Source organism: Sinocyclocheilus grahami, unplaced genomic scaffold (assembly GCF_001515645.1).
Source record: "Sinocyclocheilus grahami isolate Dianchi unplaced genomic scaffold, SAMN03320097.WGS_v1.1 scaffold487.1, whole genome shotgun sequence".
In the NCBI taxonomy this organism is placed as follows: Eukaryota; Metazoa; Chordata; class Actinopteri; order Cypriniformes; family Cyprinidae; genus Sinocyclocheilus; species Sinocyclocheilus grahami.
This window is the reverse complement of record NW_015505666.1, coordinates 1,028,905-1,049,360: the sequence shown is the minus strand read 5'-3', so window position 1 is coordinate 1,049,360 and position 20,456 is coordinate 1,028,905. Positions and strand designations below refer to the sequence as shown.

The window sequence follows — 20,456 nt, the reverse complement described above, 5'->3', positions numbered from 1 at the left end:
TTATATTAATTTTATTAGCATATATAACAGTTATCTGTACAAATTATAAAACACTACGGCAAGGTAATGTTTAATTTGTTATATTTATTACGTTTTATATTATCATCTCACACATGGATCGGCATTTTCTAAAATACATATCTGATATATTAGCATCAAACAAACAATATAATTCATATTCTCAAGGATTAAAGATTAAACGGGGGAAAAAATGGTTGCACAACCATCAATTAGGTGGCGATATGCAGTAAGCATGTAAACCATAGACATATACGTCTATGATGTAAACGACCATTGAACAGAAGAAGAAATAAAAAACAGCATGGTGCGCTTTTTCTTAGCGTCTGTTTCCATGGTGACTCGTCGATTCGTCGCTCTGTTGAGAATGTCTTGAGTCTTAACCAGGAACATAGTCGGAGTTGAATGAACTTAGTCCCGGACGCGTTTTTGGAACCACATACCTCGAGTAAGCAAGGTTTGGGGTTAATCAACCGAAAGTTCAGGGTTTAGCTGACGGTAAGTTAACCGTGCTTTCTGGAATACACCACAGGTATTTTTCTGATGTTGTTATTGTTAACAATAAGATGTTTTCAGTAATTCAAATAAAGCAGAAATAATGTAAATATTATGTAGAGAAAAAAAGAAAAACTTAAGCTCAACGTTATATTTAAATGCATTTGCAACTAACTGAAAGTTTAGGCTGAAGTACTAAAATGACTTAAAAAAACGAATAAACATTTTACACACAAGTTATATAGAAATATTTCCAAAACAATTGCAACTGACAAAAGTACATGACAAAAAGTAATAAAACAAACTAAAATAAAAATACCGGAAAAAAAGCAAATGTTTATGATGTACAGTATAAATTATACTAAAATTACACCGCATGACATTGTGACATCTGAGGTTTTCTATATCTCCAGCACTTCACTCATTCATCACTTTGAAAAAGATAGAAATATGACCGTACTAAATTATTACCTTATTCATATATCATTGCACAACATTGTAACAACGCAAAATATAAGGCATTTCAAAGAGTCAGTTGAATTTATAACAAATAAAAACAAACGATTATAAACAATATAACCATTTTACATTTTTTTTCCCAGTTATTTAATACGTATGCCAATATTGGCACATTTAATTCAAATTTTATCTCAGTGTCTTTTTTTTTTTTATCTCAGTCTGACTTTTATTTCTTTATTATTATTGTTGTTCACACAGTCATACCTCAAGTTCAAAGCAATAATTCCGAAATGTCAAACAAATATTATAATACGTGCTGTACGTTCTTTGTTTATTTAAACGGACGCCAGTAAAAAGCTAGGATTTCGTCTCCTTTTATTTTGAAAACGCAGTAAGTGCGTCACTAGGGGTTGTTGCGGATTGCCGACAGACTCGCGCGATTGTTTTGGCAGGATGGCCGCTCCTGTCAGTGACAGCAATCAGAGACCGCTGCAGAATGCCATGAGACTGGTAAAAGTGGCCATTCAGCTGGATACCGGCAACAGACACAAGGTACAGATGTTTAAATCTTTAAACCTGCCCTGTTTAGTCCAGATATGGTCATATTTAGCCAATAAATGCATGCGAGAGTGCCGTCATTTATCAGCGTAAACATTGACCGAAGCCGATGATCATGAGAGGACCCCAATGATTTTCCCCACAAAAACTGCGGCTCCAGTCGATCGCGTCCAAAATGTGAACTCCATTCAATAAAAGTCCTGATAAAATCTTTGGCTGAAATCACAGCAACGGTCATATGGAGTGTTTACCTTTTGATGTTAACTAAACGTTATGACCTGTTTCCTAATCGTATGGCAATAGAGTGTGTGTAAAGATTCTTCAGGGCTAGTTTGAGTTCATGTTGTGAAAACACAGATTCAGTGCAGATTTAGATGAAACATTTCGTTGATAAATCATGTTGTGTTTCTAATTTTTTTTTGTGGATGGTTGTGGCAATTCAAGATACACCAGAACAGGACATCTAGCAAAGACTTCAACATAACTCTATGGCACTATGTTGCAGAACATAGCCACCATAGTGTTGCCACCCACTATGATTATTTATTTCCTTTTATAGGAGGCGTACTGTGAATATTTGAGAAGTATCAACTACATCTCTCATGCTCTGCTTGAAGATGCCACATCTAAACGTAAGTTAGTCATCATACTTAATTTAAAAAGTTACTTCAACCTTTCTATTCAAATGTGATGTGTGTTTTCAGGCTTCAGAGGTTATTTCACAATGCAATTTATTTCCTCTGCCTTAGTCATTGTCATGTGATGTAAACTGGCTTCCTATTTCAAGAGAGAACTTTTAAGGAAGAGATTGTATGTGCTAATGTGTCACAAATTTGTGTGCTTCATCATGACATCAAAGTTAATTTCATTGACAAGACACACAGGGTTCAAATATATCTTAACTTCTGTAGATTGCATTAAATGATTATTAAAGCCCTATTAAGATAAGGCTAGATATCACCTTTGTTCAGCTTCTCAGGCTTATGTTAAGTTTGCCTGGTTGATTAGGCAGGAGTAACTCCAATGTCAGACTGTACATTTAAAGTTCTGTTTTTATGGACTGAATGTGACATATGACTCTTATGCACTTCTTCTTGCAGAGGAGGGAGAGATGGAGTCGGTGGAATTGGAGAAGATGATGAAACTAGTAGAGCAATGTTTAGAGAGGGTTAAATCATGCATCATAAGGAAGCCTGAGTCCCCAACACCTGTCATTTCCTCCACTCCTCTGTCCGCTTCCCAGCAGACCACCTTTCCAGCTATTAATGCGACAAATCATCCCAAAATGACAGGTGAGCCTTTATTTTCTTTATTCAGGGTTTTCAATAAGGGTGTCTATGAAGTTGCTACTTGTATGTATTAAACATAATGACATTTCTTTAAGAATATTATTTGTACACTACCATTCAAAAGTTTGGAATAATAAAGATTTTCTAATGGTTTGAATGAAGTCACTTATGCTCACCAAGGCTGCATTTATTTGATCAAAATACAGTAAAAAAAAAAGAAGTAATATTGTGAAACATTATTTAAATTTAAAATAACTGTTTTTATTTTAATAGATTTTAAAATGTAATTTACTCTTGTGATGACAAAGCTGAATTTTCAGCAGTCTTCAGTGCTGTACGCTTGCTTAATTATTAATAATTGGTGCTTAATTATAATGGTTCTTCTTTTTATCAGTGTTGGAAACAATTTGTATTGCTTAATATTTTTGTGGAAGCCATGATGCATTTTTTTTCAGGATTCTTTGATGAACAGCATTTATTTGAAGTAGAAATCTTTTGTAACATTACAAAATGTCTTACTGTCAGTTTTGAACAATTCAATGCATCCTTGCAGGATAAAATGATTAATTATTGAAAAAAATGTAACTTTTCACGTCTTAAACTTTTGAATGGTAGTGTATCTCAGTTTACACAAAACTCCTCTTCCTGTAGATACACCTAATGCATCTGCATTGGTTTCTGAGACCCAAAGTAAAGAGCAGCCCACCAGACATCGCAGAGTCCTCTCTGAGGGAGGGGAGACTGACTCCCCCTTCCTGCCACCTGAAGTCTTCCAGAAGCTTCAGTCAATGGATTTACAAGACAACCGAAAGTAAGTCAGTGAGACATTGAGTTTAATAACCGCTGTATACATCACAGCAGAATGTAGGAGAACCTACATAATGATGGGTACAGAGTCCCAATATCCATTGATCGTTCACATCTGAATCCCAAATTATAGTGTGATATACAAAAACATACAAGATAACAAACAAAAACAAGATTAAGTAACACTAAAAAACAATACATTACTATTATATAATTCTATAGGCTAATAAATAATGTTTCATAAATTATGTCTCACCATCTCAGAGATCTACATTAAATAAAAGTGTTATAATTCACTTTAACTTGCTCCATAATGAATGCCCCTGTTTTATTAAATTAGATTATCAAAGAAGAATATGCTTGGTTTAACAAGATACAGAATAGCCTCATAGCCTTAATTTTTAATGGATGTTATTCAAATAAAGTTATTTAAGAAAGCAAAAAGCAATAATGTCAACACGTTTAATTTTATCTGGATGATGCCTCTTCAAGAAAAAGAGACCAAGACAAAAAAAAAACTGCAAGCTTTTGCTTTAAAATTACTAAAAAAAAACTATTGTAAATAATTTATTTAAAAAAAACAAAAAAAAACAAGAAATCTAGTCCAGAACCATAAATATTTGGTTGTTCATCACTGTAATAAAAAAAAAAAGGTTCACATGATGCTCCACGTTTCACACAATTAGTTATGTGCACTTCCACTGACCGCTGACCCCTTCAATTTAACTTTTAAGGCTATCTGTTTTGTGATTGAGAACAAATCTATTCTGCATCCATATGACGGAAGTTAATAGGACATCATGTTTTCTAGTCTCACTGTCCCTAATGCACAGTATGCACACAATAACAAGTTTTGTATGTGTGTGACAGGGAATTAACGCCTATTGAGGAAGCATCACGTCTCAACCAGAAACTTAAGGCTAATTATGAGGCTCGGCTGGCAAGACTTACCCCTGGTCAGGCCACACAAAAAACCTCATTGGTAAGTCTGGAAAAAATTAGTATGCTTATGTATGCTTACTCTAGGAAAATAATAAATGAATACATACATGCATGCATAAATAAAATGGAAGCCCTAAAAAACTTAAAGGGGTCATATGATGTTGCTAAAAAGAACATTATTTTGTGTATTTGGTGTAATGAAATGTGTTTATGCGGTTTAAGGTTCAAAAAACACATTATTTTACACACACTGTACATTATTGTTTCTCCTCTATGCATCCATCCTTACTGAAACACGTCGATTTTTACAAAGCTCATCGTTCAGAAAAGCGAGGTGTGCTGTGATTGGCAAGCTATCCAGTGCATTGGGATTGGCCGAATACCTCAAGCGTGTGACAGAAATGTTATGCCCCTACCATATTGTGATGATGCCCTGTCAGGCCGAGAAGTTGTAACTGCTGCCCGGAGATCTCCAAAAGGGGGCGGGAACTCCAAAACGGAGTGGGAGCTCCAAAATAGGGCGTGGCTTCCTTCCATTGACAGACAGGCACATGACACGCATGCGCAATTTTTCCCCGAATCCACTTCAGTGCAAACTCCGCCCCACAGCTGATACTAAAGATTTTATTGGTTGTGTCAATTAAAGTGTTGATTTCCTACATTATGCTACAAAAAATGCTAACCCCTAAACCTACCCCACACCTGACCCTAACCTTAACCAGTGAAATTGACTGCACGGCGGGATTGGCGCTGAATAGCGTGGTAAAGAAAGTTGCAGTTCAGGAGATAAACAGTTAATAAGATTATGCGATATGAGATCGTTCCATAACTCCCCAACCGGACCTCACCAGACAATGGCACCTTTTTAGTTACTACCTCCTCCTACCCTGCGTATTTCAAGCCCCGGGACACCCCCGCTGCTTAGAACAAAGCGATAGAGATTAAAGTCTTTCCCCTGCGCTGGGACGGGAGAGCTCGTGGGTGATTCCCGTTTACATCATGAAGCAGATGTTCAAAATCCAGTCCGAACACCACTGGCCACAAGCTTTGGGCTCTTAGTTTTGCTTTCACAACGATACACACAGTGCCTTCACGACATGGCGGCGGCAATATTACAGCCAGAATAAAAGTTACGCCTTCTTTCTTTGCGTGAACATTTGGGCGGCATTATGCAAATCTTCCCAGATAGTGACGTAGATATGTGGGGGCGTGTTAGAACGAGCCGTTTTAGGTAGGTGTGGCTGACTCTTAACTTCTATAAAGAATATCTCTTTGGATTTGAGACTTTAGTCTTTGCAACTTTACAGATCTTCTTTATGCACCAAGAGCTTGTAACACTCCAAAAAATTGAAATCGCATCATATGACCCCTTTAAAGGTTAAAGTTGAAATACTTCAACATTGCACTGTGGATCGCAGGATCGGCTTTCACCGTGGACGAAGCGGAGTCCAGCCCGGGGTCGTCACATGTGATTGCCGCAAGCCCTCTGGACGCTCCTTCATCGAATCCGCCGCCTCTGCTCACTCAGCCTGCCGGCCGTTCCTCACTTTATCCCCCGGCCTCTGCTCACTCTAGGCCGCCGTGTGTGATGCTGTGTTTCGTTGTGAAAGCGAAACTACTTTGTTTGGTCTTCCAAAAATGGACACGACTAGAAATCAGTGGTTAAGTTGTATTTACAACACTGTTCCAGAACACTTCAACCCAAATATTCAGATGTGTGCAGCACATTTTATGGAGGACTGTTTCCTGATCCTGGGAGAGTAGACTACAATGCCGGCTGTTCTGACTCACAGACTGTAAGTAAGTTTTTATATTGAAAGAGTTTTTATATTTATATATTTAAAGCGAGTTTTTTGAGCAGTGTAGAGTAGGGCTTGTTGTTTGTCATTTCTCCGATCACAAATGCAGACATGGTTTTATGTTTATGCGGCGCGATGCAGGTGGAGGGAGAGTTGTGGGTAAGGTTAGGGTGTGGTTGGATATTCTAGCTCCAATCATTAGGCACAAATTACATTTGCTCCTCCTCGCTGGACGTCTAGCAAGGAGGAGCGAGACATAAGCTCCACCCATTTACTCTGCAGTGAGTAGCTTCTCAAAATCGATGTGTTTCAGAAAGGCGGGGCATAGAGGAGAAACAATAATGTACAGTATGTGGAAAATAATGTTTTTTTTTTTACCTTAAACCGCATAAACACATTTCATTACACCAAATACACCAAATAATGTTCTTTTTAGCAACATCATATGACCCCTTTAAGGTTCTTGAGTCTGTTTCATTAGCATTCTGCTGTACTCTTTTACATTTCCCCTTTTTCCAGGTTGCATATTTATCTCCATAATAAAAAAAAATTATTTATCGTTCAGCATATATTTTTTTATTTGTTAACAAATTCTAAAGAAAAAAGTATTTGCAAAAAATACAAATTAAAAATTTGAAAAAGGAAGAGGAAACAAAAGGCAATTAAAAATATTTCACTTTGTGGTTATTTCCACCTTGTGTTTCAGAGCTTTCATAATATGTATAAAATTGTATATGTGTGTGGAAAATCCGTAAACAATGAACTTATTCTTTGACGTTTACGCACGTGAGCTGTTATTGCGCGCATGCGTAGAACACATCTGACGCCACACCTCCTGTTTTAAATGGCTTTGCGCGATTCACTGAACTCACGTCCATGTGGTGCGACCGCTGCGACGCCTGCTGTGGTTTTGGCATAGACTGTATAAAAACAGGGTTTTGGGAGCCAGTCAGGGGATCAGAGCGATAGATTGGCCGTGCACGCAGACAAAGACAATTCGTATTTAATCATTTGAGGTCGCTATCGCAACACTGTCGTAGTTTTAATGAGCAATATCGCATTTAATTCTACGGTAAGTTCTTTCGTTTAAGTTTTTGGTGGCGGGTCAAATTGAATGTTGTTCGGCGCGACACAAACAGTGTGTGCTGTCCAGTTCTCAAGAATGATCCGGAGACGCGGAGAAACGCCTATGGATATCCGTTTATACTGGAAAAAAATCAAGACATTCTGGAAGGTTCGTTTTGCCATATATTATATTATATATGTATTTGCGTGGTGACAAAGCAAGATAACCGATGCCTCTCAAACTATTTACGTATTAAATTATTTTATGGTTTGGGGGGGAAATCGTATAAATGTGAATGCAAACTGTACGTACTTGGTATGCTAAAAATGTTACAGTGAATCTTTGCCATCTGAAAATCCATATGATCCAGTATATTAAAATATTTGAAGTTTGAAAATTATAATTGTCATGCTGTCATATGGCCCATCTAATCTGCTTTTACTAATTCTGCATTATGCATGCAGCTTTTTAACTTCATATTAATTCATGCACTACTTTTTGAATGTTTGACTTTTAGCTCATTTGACACTACTTGATCATTTTAAATCCGTTTATGTGCAAATGTGTGATTTACATTTAGGGAAGAACTGGTGGCTAGTTGAAGTAATTTATTTTTTGTGGATATGGTGGAGGTTTTCTGAATATTTAGTGTGCTGTCAGTTTGTTTAATTGACCTCCTTTAAAGCTGCAGTATTATGTGTTTAAAACTATATGCACTATCATGTAACTTTCTAAAGCTTTTTTTTCTTCTTCTTCTTCCAGTGAGTAAACGTTAATAAAGTTGAAACTGAAATAATTATTTGTATAACACTGGTCTTTTACTTTTTCTTATTATAGACCCTCTCACTCCAGAGGCAGATGATGGAGAATCTAAAAATAGCAAAAGCCAGGCAAGATGCAGTATCCTTAATAGTTTCTTGAGCTGTGGCTTTGGTTACGATCTGGTTTCAGATTTTACACCTAAATGCATTGCATTAAGATTCTGTTGTAAAATCAGCCTGGAATTGGACAAGTGTTAAAATGTAGTCGTTTGTGAATCTGGTGGCCGTAATTGGATTGTTCTTCCAATCGAATCTGTTACGTCTATTTTCTTTCCATCAATAATTTCTGTCAATTAAATACGCTGTTGTTGAGGTTATTACATAAGATTATCAAAGGGTTTTTTGATGTCTATTTTAAGTTCATCAATGTTTGAACTTTGAGATGCTTGTGTCTGGGAAGAAAGGTTTAGGGTTGGAAGGTCAACACCTCTGTGACCTCTGAAGTATTTAATGCAGCTTAAGTGAAATCTGATTCATTCTTAATTCATTCATTCTTAAACATTCACCCAACACACTTCAAATTAGTTTTTTGGTTTTTCACATGTCCACATGTGAAAAAACAAAAACCAAACTTTAAGTGTGTTGGGTGAATGTTTAATCAATGTGCTGTGAGCAAGGTTTGCCTTCTGCTGATAGCTTTTTGTGAGTGTGGTAATTGTTCAAATGTTTGGGAATTTTCCTGAGCTCATGCAGCTTCAAAGAAAAATGGAGGAAAGGAGACTCAGGCTGCAGGAAGAAGCCAACAGGTGAGCCTTTTTGACCCATAGGCCATATGAAGATGTTTAGCTGACAATTTATTTGCAAATGTAGTATTATGAGTTTTGCCGGTTTCATATTTGTTATGTGTTGTGCATGACATAACACCTTGTAATAGCAAAGGAATTATGTAAACGCATTTAAGCTGTGTAATGTTAATTTGGGCTCATGCAATTGTGTGTTTTTGCAGGAGGTTTGCGACCTGTGGGACCATGACACCTGAGGAACAAGAGCAGCGGGTTCTGTATGCAAGTGTGCTTGAATATGAGCAAGATCATGTAAGTTTATGTATTTTGTAGCTTTTTAAATAATATCTTTGTGTATTTTTGCAACTGCAAATTTAACTGGTAAACCTACACTATTGTTCAAAAGTTTAGGTTTGGTAAGAGATATATACACAGTGGTGTGAAAAAGTGTTGGTCCCCTTCCTGATTTCTTATTTTTTTACATGTTTGTCACGCTTTAATGTTTCAGATCATCAAACAAATTTAAATATTAGTAAAAGATGACAAGTGAACACAACATGCAGTTTTTATTAAGGGAAAACAAAATCCAAAACTACATGGCCCTGTGTGAAAAAGTGTTTGCCTCCTAAACCTAATAACTGGTTGGGCCACCCTTAGCAGCAACAACTGCAATCAAGCATTTGCAATAACTTGCAATGAGTCTGTTACAGTGCTGTGGAGTAATTTTGGTCCACTCATCTATACAGAATTATTGTAATTCATCCACATTGGAGGGTTTTTGAGCATGAACCACCTTTTTAAGGTCATGCCACAGCATCTCAATAGGATTCAGGTCAGGAATTTAAAATGACTTCTCTATATTACTATTTTTTTTAAATAACACGGAAATCATTTGTATTACTATAAATGTCTTTACTGTCACTTTTTGATCAGTGTAATGCATCATTACTGAATAAAAGTGTTAATTTCTTTTTAAAAATCATACTGACTGAACATTAGTGTATGTACACAAATATATAACTAAAGATTTTATAAATTTTTATCATAGGAATGGCCAAAAATTTGGAAAGCTAATCTGAAAAAGAATCCAAATGATCCAATGCTGGTTTCAGGTCTAATCTCATGTCTTCTCAGGTAGGTTCATGCTGTCAGATCATCTGTAAGCATAAGTGTTTCTTCCATATCTTATGTCATCTGGTTCTTTTCTTTTCCAATCCCAGCTACCCAGACCATCCAGTCATGAAGTTGCTGAAGAGGCTTCAGTATCGGGTGTATAACAGACTGTATCCTATAGTGAGCCAGTGTGTTCCTCTGAGCACAGCGCCTGGTCGCTCACTGCCTTTAAAGCCCTCCCGCAGTGCCCAAAGCCTGCTCCTGTCCGAAAGTTTTATTTCTCCGCAGCAGCAGCAGAGCCCGCTCAAATCTGCTATGACACACAGCTTATCTGATGCCTCCATCTCCCTTTCCCCATCCCACGACCTCAACGCCAACGACACAAAGTCCGAGAATGACCTGGACGAGTCCTCAACTCTGGTCTCCACAGATAGGGAGAACTCTTTTGAGGATCTAGAGAAGTTTCTTACTCAGCTGGACTGGGTTCCTTCTCACAGTGGTGATGATATGGACTCTGATGTGATCTTTGACACAGCACGCATAGACCTCAAATCTCATATTAATCATCTTGAGGAGCGTGCTTTGAAGGAACATTTGAAGGCCATCGTCAAAGACATCCACAATGCTATCGGTAAATAAGTGTTTGTTCTTGTGTGATTGAGTGCAACATGTGAGTTCAGCATTTTTAGAAATCCCCTGTTATAGTCAGTGGGATCTGTATGGTTGTATCATGTGTTTATACTGCGTCGGGTGTAACCAACGCCTGAGCATCATAATCCACCATAAACGTGTTTGTAAAAAGGTCTTTTTATGACTAGTTGGCTGATTGTCTATGGTAAATGGATTTATCTTTGTGTGAAACAGATCGCCTGCTGTCTCTGTGTCTTCTCTCTTTTGAATGCCTCAACACTGCGAATTCTAAGGACCAATGTGTGGCGAGTATAGAGGAAGTCTTCTTCACCCCTATTTGGTGCCCTCTTTTGGTACTTTTTAGGTAAGTCAAAAAATAATTGTTGGAGGTTTGAGTTTTTTTGTCTTTAAAAAAAATGTGTGTGCGCGTTGAAAAACGTTTGAAAAGTCTCACCAAATCTGATTTACTTGATTAAATACAGTAATATTGTGAAGTCCTATAACAATTTAAAATACCTTTTTATATTTTAAAATGTAATTAATTCCTGTGATGGCAAAGCTGAATTTTCAGCAGCTATTACTCCAGTGTCACATGATCCATTAGAAATCATTCTAATATGGTGATTTGCTGCTCAGGCACATTTCTTTAATAAAAAAAAAAACAGTTGTGCTGCTTAATGTTTTTGTGGAAATGAATAGCATTTATTTCAAATAGAATCTGATGTTACATTATACATTTTGATTAGTTGAATGCATCCTTAATAAAAATATTAGTTTCTAACTTATTTAATGACTAGTGTATAACAAGAATTAGGTTAATCCCCTGTTGCACAGATTTGGATTTAAAAGATTTTTTTTTTCTTTTTTTTTTCAATTTAGTAAATACAATATTTTAAATAAATAAATAATACAAAGAAATTATTTTTTTTTTCCTTATTCAAAAATAGAATATTCAAATTACTACTTTTGAATGGCAGAGTTAGCCCAGTCATGTTGAATCATTATATGAATTGTCTAGACACTGAGCAGTAGATGGCACTATTAATCTAAAATTCAGTAGTCCCAACTCAACTTGTCAATTTGTATCATATGCATTATTCTTTAGTTAGAGCATGGCTGAAAATAACCATCGTTCCTTACAACTGCTCGCAAAGTCATCAGAGCACCTTCTTAGATGCTGTATGGTCTAGCAAATTGCATATAAATGTCGTGTGTGTGTGTGTGTGTTTTTTGTTGTTTTTTTTGTGATGCTTTAGGAAGGTGCATCGAGAACGGGAGCTGGCTGTTGAGAGCAGCATGCGTCTTCATCGTAATGTTTCACCTGGTGATGTTGGTGTTCCATCTAAATTGTTCCCAAGAGACCCAGCTGTGCTGCACGGTTCCTATCCATACGAGTCAGCGGTGCAGGAGCTGAAGCTTCTGTGTAGAGACTATTGTCCTCAGAAGAAACTGGAGTGTATTGGTAAGAGCATAAATTTCAGTGTGTCACTTTAGGGCCTGTTTTCACCTGGTCACTTCAAGCGTTTTCTCTGATTGGATAGCTATGCCCTTCAAAACACTTTCGAGACTGATTTAAATCCGATCACTCAAACCACTTCAGGAGGTGGTTTGGGATGCATTCCAGACGAACCTGGAGAAGTGTAAATGCATCTGGTTGTTGAAACCCCGTGTAAATGTTACTCCTCCCCCAAATGTAAAAAAAAAAATAAAACCTGTGAAAGCGTGTTATAGGCTATATGAAGTCATAGCCAGATATAACAGTGCTAATGCAACACGCATCGCTGCAGATGAGTAGCTGAATATTTCTTCAACAAGTCAACGTGCAAACTTCTGCTAATGAAGCTGAAAGTAAGTTGCAGAAGCTCAACACAATCATTTTCATTAAAATTAGTGAGACTAAATTCTTACGAGTGCTGATGCCGTGCTCTCCCCTATTGCGGTCTTTGATCTTGAAATTAGCTGATGACGAATACAATACAGCACACATGTTTTTGTTGACGTGAACTGTTAATTTTGCAGTTCGGATTTATAAATTAAAGATTGGATTTATGTCCTTTTTGCAGAGACATATTTATGTGGCCGAGTGTAAATGGAACCGTTTTAACAAATCGGATAGATATTTGATCACTAAAAACACATTATGGTTTAAACAGGACCTTGGTGTCCAAACGGAATTGCAAAAATAAAATGTTTTCAAACAGGTTTGCCAAACACACTCCCTTTAAAAAAAAAAAAAATCTGCCTACAAATGGCTCACTGCTAGCTATCTCTGTATTAAGTTGAGATAGCAGAAAGTATTGTAACATTGTAGAAAATCATTTCTGCCACCTAAAAATCATGCTTTAATAATCATAATTACGAATTTAGAAGCCATAATTGTGACTAGTAAGTTTTGTAAAAGACGAAATGGAAAAAAAAATCTGATAGTCAAAAATAGACATACTAAGTCATATTTATTAGATGCATAATTTTGACTTATCTCAGATGAAAACTCAATATTATGACAGTGAAAATTGAGATTTGTAATAATTGATAAATGCGAAGTTGAGATGAAGATAAATCATAGCTTTGACCGTTGAAATTGAGATGATGTCATGATTATTCCTTCATAAAATAATGCTTTGGTAAATCTTTTTTGTTTATGTGAAGGTGTTTATGAACCCCTTTACGTAAGGTGTTCATAAATGTAACCTTTTGGATATTGTTTGAAAATTAATTCCTTTTCTACCCCTAAAGGGTGCATATTAGTCTTTGTTGCATATTAATCTTAAACGGATAGTTCACCCAAAAATGACAATTCTGCCATCAATTACTCACCCTCATCTCGTTTCAAATCCGTAAGACCTTCATTCATCTTTGGAACACAAGTTAAGGTATTTTTGATTAAATCCGAGAGCTTTCATACCCACCCTAGACAGCAACGAGTTGAGTAAGTAATGACAGAATTTTCATTTTTGCGTGAACTATCCCTTTAAGAGTGCTTATCAATGCAAATATGTACCCTTACAGTTTGAACAGACACCTATATCCTGTCACACTTTTTTTTTTTTTTTTTATTGTTTGATTTCAGTTGTTTTTCATTTGCAGTGAGAACACTACGAATCATCTGTGGCTGTGCTGAAGAGTACTGCCTCCTGCAAGAAAATGATCCTCCACCCAAATCAGCAGCAATGTGAGTATGCACAAGTCTAAACATAAAAACTATTATGTTCCTGTGAAGCTCCATCCTTTTTGCTGTCCTTTCAAAAAAAGTACAACGAGTCATGAAGGAACTTTTTATGTTGGAGTTCAGAGTCCTGAGAGCAATCTCCTGCTTGTCCGCTGGCCTTGTGTCAGACTTCATCAGACCTCACGGAGGCCAAAGCTCAGCAGGGGTTCTGTCTTGACCCTCTGGCCCCCACGGGGCGCTCGGAGCTGACTTCCTCTCTAAGTGGGTCGCCCTGTCTGGAGCAGACTTTGGCCTTGATGCACTTTGAGAGAGGGTCTGAGTGTCAAATTGATCCAGTAATGCTAACCAAAAGTGAGCCTTATCTATTGCAGATAGAGACTTGCGGCTCTGCTTATGTTCTAGTTGATGAGATGTTCACACAGCTTCTGGCCAGCTCTTCTAATTTGTAAATCTCTTGAATTCTGGATTTACAGCAAGAATGGGTGTGTTCAACCAGAGTAAAATCCCGATGACACACATTTTCTTAAATATGTGGGTTTATTCAGGTTTATCGGAGTGAATGTTCTTGGCTCAGATTCCCCTGTGGTAATTCTCCCACAGACCTCAGCGTCTGCTCCACTCTTTTGGAAAACATCTTAAATTTCCTCCCGTCTCCGCTGCGATCTTGACGGTTAAAGTGCGAGCTCACGCTAGCGTTCTGCGCTGGGAGATTATGTGGGCCGTTCTGATGTCTGTAACCTTTGGCCCTGCCACACCCATCAAAACAAGCTGCCTGTTCATCTTTCTCTCTTGATTTCGTGCTTCATTCTAGGAAGCAAGGGTAGAATGAACACTTGCGTCATATCTACATGTCTCTTTGCATCACAGTTTGCAGAGCGGTGGCTTGCTGGTGATGCACATGCTCAGTGGTTTGGTGCCCCATGACTGATGTAGATGCTTGTTGTTAGAGCACTGTCTTGCAACTCTTGTACAATGACTCACAATTGTGTTTTTCTCTTAAGAAAGAACATTTAGCCGGTGTGAAATGTATCAACTGATACAGATTGTTTTACTATTTATACTATTCAATATATCTGTGGTGACATAATTTAAAAATCAGGGGCAAAGCAGGCTGTGTTACAGGCAGAAGCGTCCAGTGCAGACAGTCTTGTCACAAGTATCGCCTTTGAATCAATCATATTTGTATATAGGACTGCTCACATTTAGATTGAGTCATTTAGCAGACTCTTATCCAAAGCGACTTACAAATGAGGACAATAAAAGCAGTCAAAACCAACAAAAGAGCAATAAAATGTCAATAAAATGTCAATGCTGTGACAAGTCTCGGTTAGTCTAATGAAGTACACATAACAAGGTTTAAAAAAAAAAGTGTATAAATAAATATAAAGAAAACTAGTAGAATAAAAATAGAATGGAGAGTGCAATTGTTAGAGGGTCAAGTTAAAAAAAAAAAAATGTAATGAATTTTATTAATCATTATTTAACACAATTTTGACATTAAGTTTGGGCTTTTGCAACAATTGCACCGCTGTGAAGGAAGGTGTGTAAGCATAATTGCGGCGCAGTTGTTTACCTCAATTATCTTGTTTTAATTGTTGGAAGCTAAGATTTAAATCGAAAAGAAAAATCTATGAATCGCAAATCCCTAAATTTGTTTAAAAATGAATTTAATAATGGTAATATTTGTTGTTAAAAATGGCTTAATTTCTGCAGTTAAGTAGTTACATTATATTTGAATATTTATTTTTATATTTATTAAGTTGTTGTTAATAATTGAAATAATATACAGTTAATTTATTTAATTATCAATACAATCTAGTTAAAGCTTCCATTTATTTTATTTATTTTTGAAAGCCATATTATATAATTATGTTTTTGCAGTTAGATGGTTTGGTCATACTGCCCATCCCCAATTTTCATATATGTTTGTTTATTCTTACCAGAACAATGTACAGTTGCTTTCCAAATCCAACGGTTTTGGATCGTTAGCATTATTTGGGTGTTTTCAATCCCGTGCTTGAACTTTGGTTTAAAAATTATTATGCTATAAAGGCATCAGCGATCCGAAAGGAAATGTGTCATTGTGAGACTTGTCCTGATTTTGCCCTGGTAGCACAGCCAAGGCGCATTCTGCCTTTGTTTTGCTTTTAAGTTTGTGTTTGGTTGTGAGGGAGAATGAATGTCCTCATGCATGCATGAACATGAACAATTTAGCCATTCTCACCCTTTTTTTCGGTTGTTCTGTTCCATTGTCTCTCGCTCACTTTCTTCTCCTCCTTTCTGGATTACGTTCACTCACTTAAATTTATATTGATGTTTCCTTCTGTGTATATATATATCAGTATTATTTGTTAGTCTTTTCTCTAGAGGGGGCATATTGGTCTATAATACATCTTTGTTGTTTTTTTTGCTGCAACAAATTTCTTTACCGTCATCACCCTTCAAGTTCACATTGTTAAACTCTGTCAAATTTTGCCCTCGCTGAAAAAGCTCTTCAACATGTGCTCTGATTTTGCCATAATTTGACATACAGGCTTGAACAAGCTAACTGCCGCGTCATCCCAGCACGCCTTGTATGAGCGTTATTTTGATAGCAGCAGAAACTGTGTTGGAACAGAGATGATGATGGTATGCAGAGCTATTCTCACCTGTATGAAACGTATCAGGTGTCCTGCAGTCCGGCAGGAAAGGGGACACCCAGCTATTTTCTCACGCAAACGTCCGTCCAACGCACGAATCATGGGGTTTATCTATTCTTCCTGAGAATGGCTTATCCTGCCAATAAATTTAATTGGATTTATTTGTTTACTTCATCTAATTTTTTTAATTTTTCCCCATTTTGTCTTTCTCAGTGGTGCTGATGACCTGTTGCCCATCCTGGCGTTCGTGGCTTTACGCAGTGAAACGCCTCAGCTGGTGTCTGAATGTGCTGCATTGGAAGAGTTCATTCACGAGGGGTGCGTCTTCAATATAAAGTGCTGTGTAACTTTTCTATTCTCTGCAGTTATGAACCCACACTCTGTACACTACTGGGCATGTGCCTCCCACCATGCCATGTCTTGTAACGTTCTTTTGTAAAGTCAATCTCTTTTTACATTTAGATGTTATAAAGAATGAAGTGACCATTAGCATGTGATATCAGTGGCAAGTAACCACAGAGGGGTCAATGGGAAAATATTTTTTAATGCTTTTAAAGAAGTCTCTTATGCTCATGAAGACTACATTTATTTTATCAAAAATACAGTTAAACAGTAATAGTGTGAAATATTACCATTTAAAAGTAACTTTATTTTACTATGTTCTAAAAGGTAATTTAGTCCCATGATGGCAAATCTTAATTTTCAACAGCCATTACTCTAGTCTCTAATATGCTGATTTGGAATTCAAAAAATATTACTTATCAATGTTGTGCTGCTTATGATACTTTTGAATGGTAGTTTATGTGTATCCAGTTCTTAGCTTTAGACTTAGCATGAAACTATCAGGTAAAAAAGCAAACACACAAATTGTAAAAGATTGTCCAGTTGATACCTCTATGGCTGGGAGTTAAATGTTATTGTTATAATGGGTTAAAAATCTGCAATTCCAGCCTGACTAAATATTATGCAATAGAAAATGGCATATCTCACTCAGACAGCCTCTAAAACCCATCGACAGTCTGTCAAATTTTTGGCATCAGTTGAAAATGTTGGGGTTAGATGATGCTGTTTGGAAATTTGGCTTGTCATATCCTTTTAAGTGCCAGTCTCGCTGTCATTTGGGCATGTATCAAGTATCGACAGAACACGACCTCACTTGTTTCCAATAATCGAAATGCCATCTCAGATTGTGTGCATAAATATGTCAGCTAGAAAAATACCCTCCAGTCTAAACATGTTGGAATAAACCCGTAAGCAAATATTACAGTTCTTATTGGTGATATGAGTTCAACCTTGACGCCATCTTTCATGTTTATCTTTCTTTTTTCTTCTTTTTTTTTTTTTTTGAGCAGAGGATATCACAACCGTGAGATCTCAGTTCGTTTAGGTGACCGCTTGACCGGTTTCCTGAGCGGCGTTATGGGTATTCATGTCACCCCTCCTGCGCTGTACTCTTGCGTGTCTACTCAGACCACAGCCCTGAGCTCTGTTTATCAGTATAAAACTGGACATTTTTACAGGCTGGTTAGATTGGCACTTAACAAGGAATGTTGGGGATATTCTGGTTTGGGTTTTTCCTCTCCCTATAAAAATACAAATAAAATCTCTTTAGATGTTTATGCTGCTCGGTGGCTTGGAACTGAGGGTGGAACTCTCTGCAGCGTGTGAGGAAAGCTGTGATAGGAAGTGTACTCATTCTCAGGCACCGTTAACCGGTTTCCTTTCATTTGGACTATATGTATAGACTGATTTAAAGGAATAGCTTGCCAAAAAAAGGCAATTTTGTCATTATTCATGTCGTTTTAAACTTGCTGCTATTTTTGACATTGAACACAAAGGGAAACTTTTTTTTTTTTTTTCTGTTCACCAACTGTACGTAGTGGCAGGATTCAAAAGTGTCAAAAGCTACTTAAAAGAATGGTCCATCTCTTAGGCCATGTGAGATATAAACATTTGTTTCTTTGCATCACTTGCTCACCAATGGATCCTCTGCAGTGAATGAGTGCCGTCAGAATGAGATTTCAAGCAGCTTATTAAAAACATCACAATCCACAAGTGAACCACATGTCTCCAGTCAATCAATGAGTGTCTTGTGAAGTTGAAAAGCTGTGTATCCAAGACATTTTCAACTTCAAACCATTGCTGCTGGCTAAAATATGAGTCCTTTATCCATCATATTGCTTTTTCCAGTGAAAAAGTAATCTCATCTGAATCGGGAGAGAGATATCAGATCAGGCATGCAGCAGAAGCAACAGTTTAAAGTTAAAGCGCATTAATGTATATGTTTCTTTCAAACGCACAGCTTTTCACTTCCCAAGATGTTAATTGATTGACTGGAGTCTTGTGGGTTATTGTGATGTTTTCATTCTCACGGCACCTATTCACCGCACTGGTGAGCAAGTGATGTAATGCTGAATTTCTCCAAATCTGTTCTGATAAGGAAACAAACTTATCCACATTTTGGATGGCCAAAGCACGAGTAAATTTTCAGCAAATGTTCATTTTTAGGTGAACTATCGCTTTAAATCATACAAGAGATTTTTGTTCTTTATACAAATTTAAGCCTTTTATTGATAATCTGTACCTCAAGCAGGTCTCAAATCAAGTATGACTTGATGGCACAGGTTTAAAATGACTCGAGGGTGCAAAATGATGATTGAGTTTGAGCAAAGTTCGTTTAATGAACAGAATGATCTGTCTCATACTGTCTTTCTTTAATTTCTCCCTTACTTTCTCTTCTCTCGTCACATTCCCTAACATGTTACACACTGGCTCTTGGCTTCAGCATGATCTCGTGTCTTAGTCTCATTAGCAGATGGGTTCACTTGAAGTTGACCCTCAGTGGAAGAGATCTTGTTTTCCCTTGTGAGCAGAAGCGCTAATGAAGTGTTTACTTGTGTCTACAGGTATCTGATCGGAGAGGAAGGGTACTGCCTGACGTCAATGCAGAGCGCGCTGACCTATGTTGAGTCATTGTTCTTGGGTGGGGCTCCACCCCCGGCTGCCAAACCCACCTGACGTAGGTAAAGCCAATCATATAAAGTGTATCCTCTCTGATACACACCGACTCAAAACCAAGTCAACTACCTACAGTGGTGTGAAAAAGTGTTGGCCCCCTTCCTGATTTCTTATTTTTTTGCATGTTTGTCACACTTTAATGTTTCAGATCATCAAACAAATTTAAATATTACACAAAGATAATGCAAGTAAATACAAAATGCAGTTTTTAAATGATGATTTCATTTATTAAGGGAAAAAAAGCTGTCCAAACCTACGTGGCCCTACGGAAAAAATTAATTGCCCCCCCCCTCCTGTTAAGTAATGAAAGAACTGCAATTAACCACATTATTTTAGAAAGCTGAGTTAAATTTCACTAGCCACACCCAGGCCTGATTACTGCCAGACCTGTTGAATCAAGAAATCACTTAAATAGAACCTGTCTGACAAAGTGAAGCATGCTTAAAGAGCAACACATCATGCCACAATCTAAAGAGATTCAAGAACAGATGAGAATCAAAACAGTTGACATGTATCAGTCTGGAAAGGATTATAAAGCAATTTCTAAGGCTTTGGGACTCCAGCAAACCATGGTCAGAGCCATTATCCACAAATTGAGAAAACTTGGAACAATGGTGAACCTTCCCAGGAGTTGCCGGCCAACCAAAATTACTCCAAGAGCACAACGACGACTCATCCAAGAGGTCATAAAAGAACCCAGAACAACACCTAAAGAACTGCAGGCCTCACTTGCCTCAATTAAGCTCAGTGTTCATGATTCAACAATAAGAAAGAGACTGGGCAAAAACGGCATCAATGGGAGAGTGCCAAGGCAAAAGCCACTGCTGACCAAAAAGAACACAAAGGCTCGTCTCTCATTTGCCAAAAAAATATCTTGATTATCCCCAAGACTTTTGGACAAATATTCTGTG

At 37.3% G+C, this 20,456-nt stretch overlaps 1 protein-coding gene across 2 annotated transcripts in view; it reads left to right on the top strand.

Annotated features, from left to right (window-relative positions):
• Positions 1 to 1,392: 1,392 nt before the first annotated feature.
• vps9d1 (VPS9 domain containing 1) overlaps positions 1,393 to 20,456 on the top strand; it is a 28,454-nt gene continuing 9,390 nt past the window's right edge. The window contains exons 1-15 of one of the 2 annotated variants that reach the window (XM_016236338.1): positions 1,393 to 1,524; positions 2,090 to 2,162; positions 2,631 to 2,822; positions 3,471 to 3,630; positions 4,497 to 4,608; positions 8,271 to 8,333; positions 8,948 to 9,000; positions 9,201 to 9,288; positions 10,025 to 10,110; positions 10,197 to 10,720; positions 10,954 to 11,083; positions 11,976 to 12,181; positions 13,807 to 13,891; positions 16,741 to 16,845; positions 19,434 to 19,546. In XM_016236338.1, coding sequence (XP_016091824.1) covers positions 1,426 to 1,524; positions 2,090 to 2,162; positions 2,631 to 2,822; positions 3,471 to 3,630; positions 4,497 to 4,608; positions 8,271 to 8,333; positions 8,948 to 9,000; positions 9,201 to 9,288; positions 10,025 to 10,110; positions 10,197 to 10,720; positions 10,954 to 11,083; positions 11,976 to 12,181; positions 13,807 to 13,891; positions 16,741 to 16,845; positions 19,434 to 19,545 — 2,088 coding nt within the window. In that variant the 5' untranslated portion in view covers positions 1,393 to 1,425 and the 3' untranslated portion in view covers position 19,546. Of the gene's footprint in view, positions 1,525 to 2,089; positions 2,163 to 2,630; positions 2,823 to 3,470; positions 3,631 to 4,496; positions 4,609 to 8,270; positions 8,334 to 8,947; positions 9,001 to 9,200; positions 9,289 to 10,024; positions 10,111 to 10,196; positions 10,721 to 10,953; positions 11,084 to 11,975; positions 12,182 to 13,806; positions 13,892 to 16,740; positions 16,846 to 19,433; positions 19,551 to 20,456 lie in introns of both variants that reach the window. The other variant, XM_016236337.1, reaches the window with a different exon arrangement.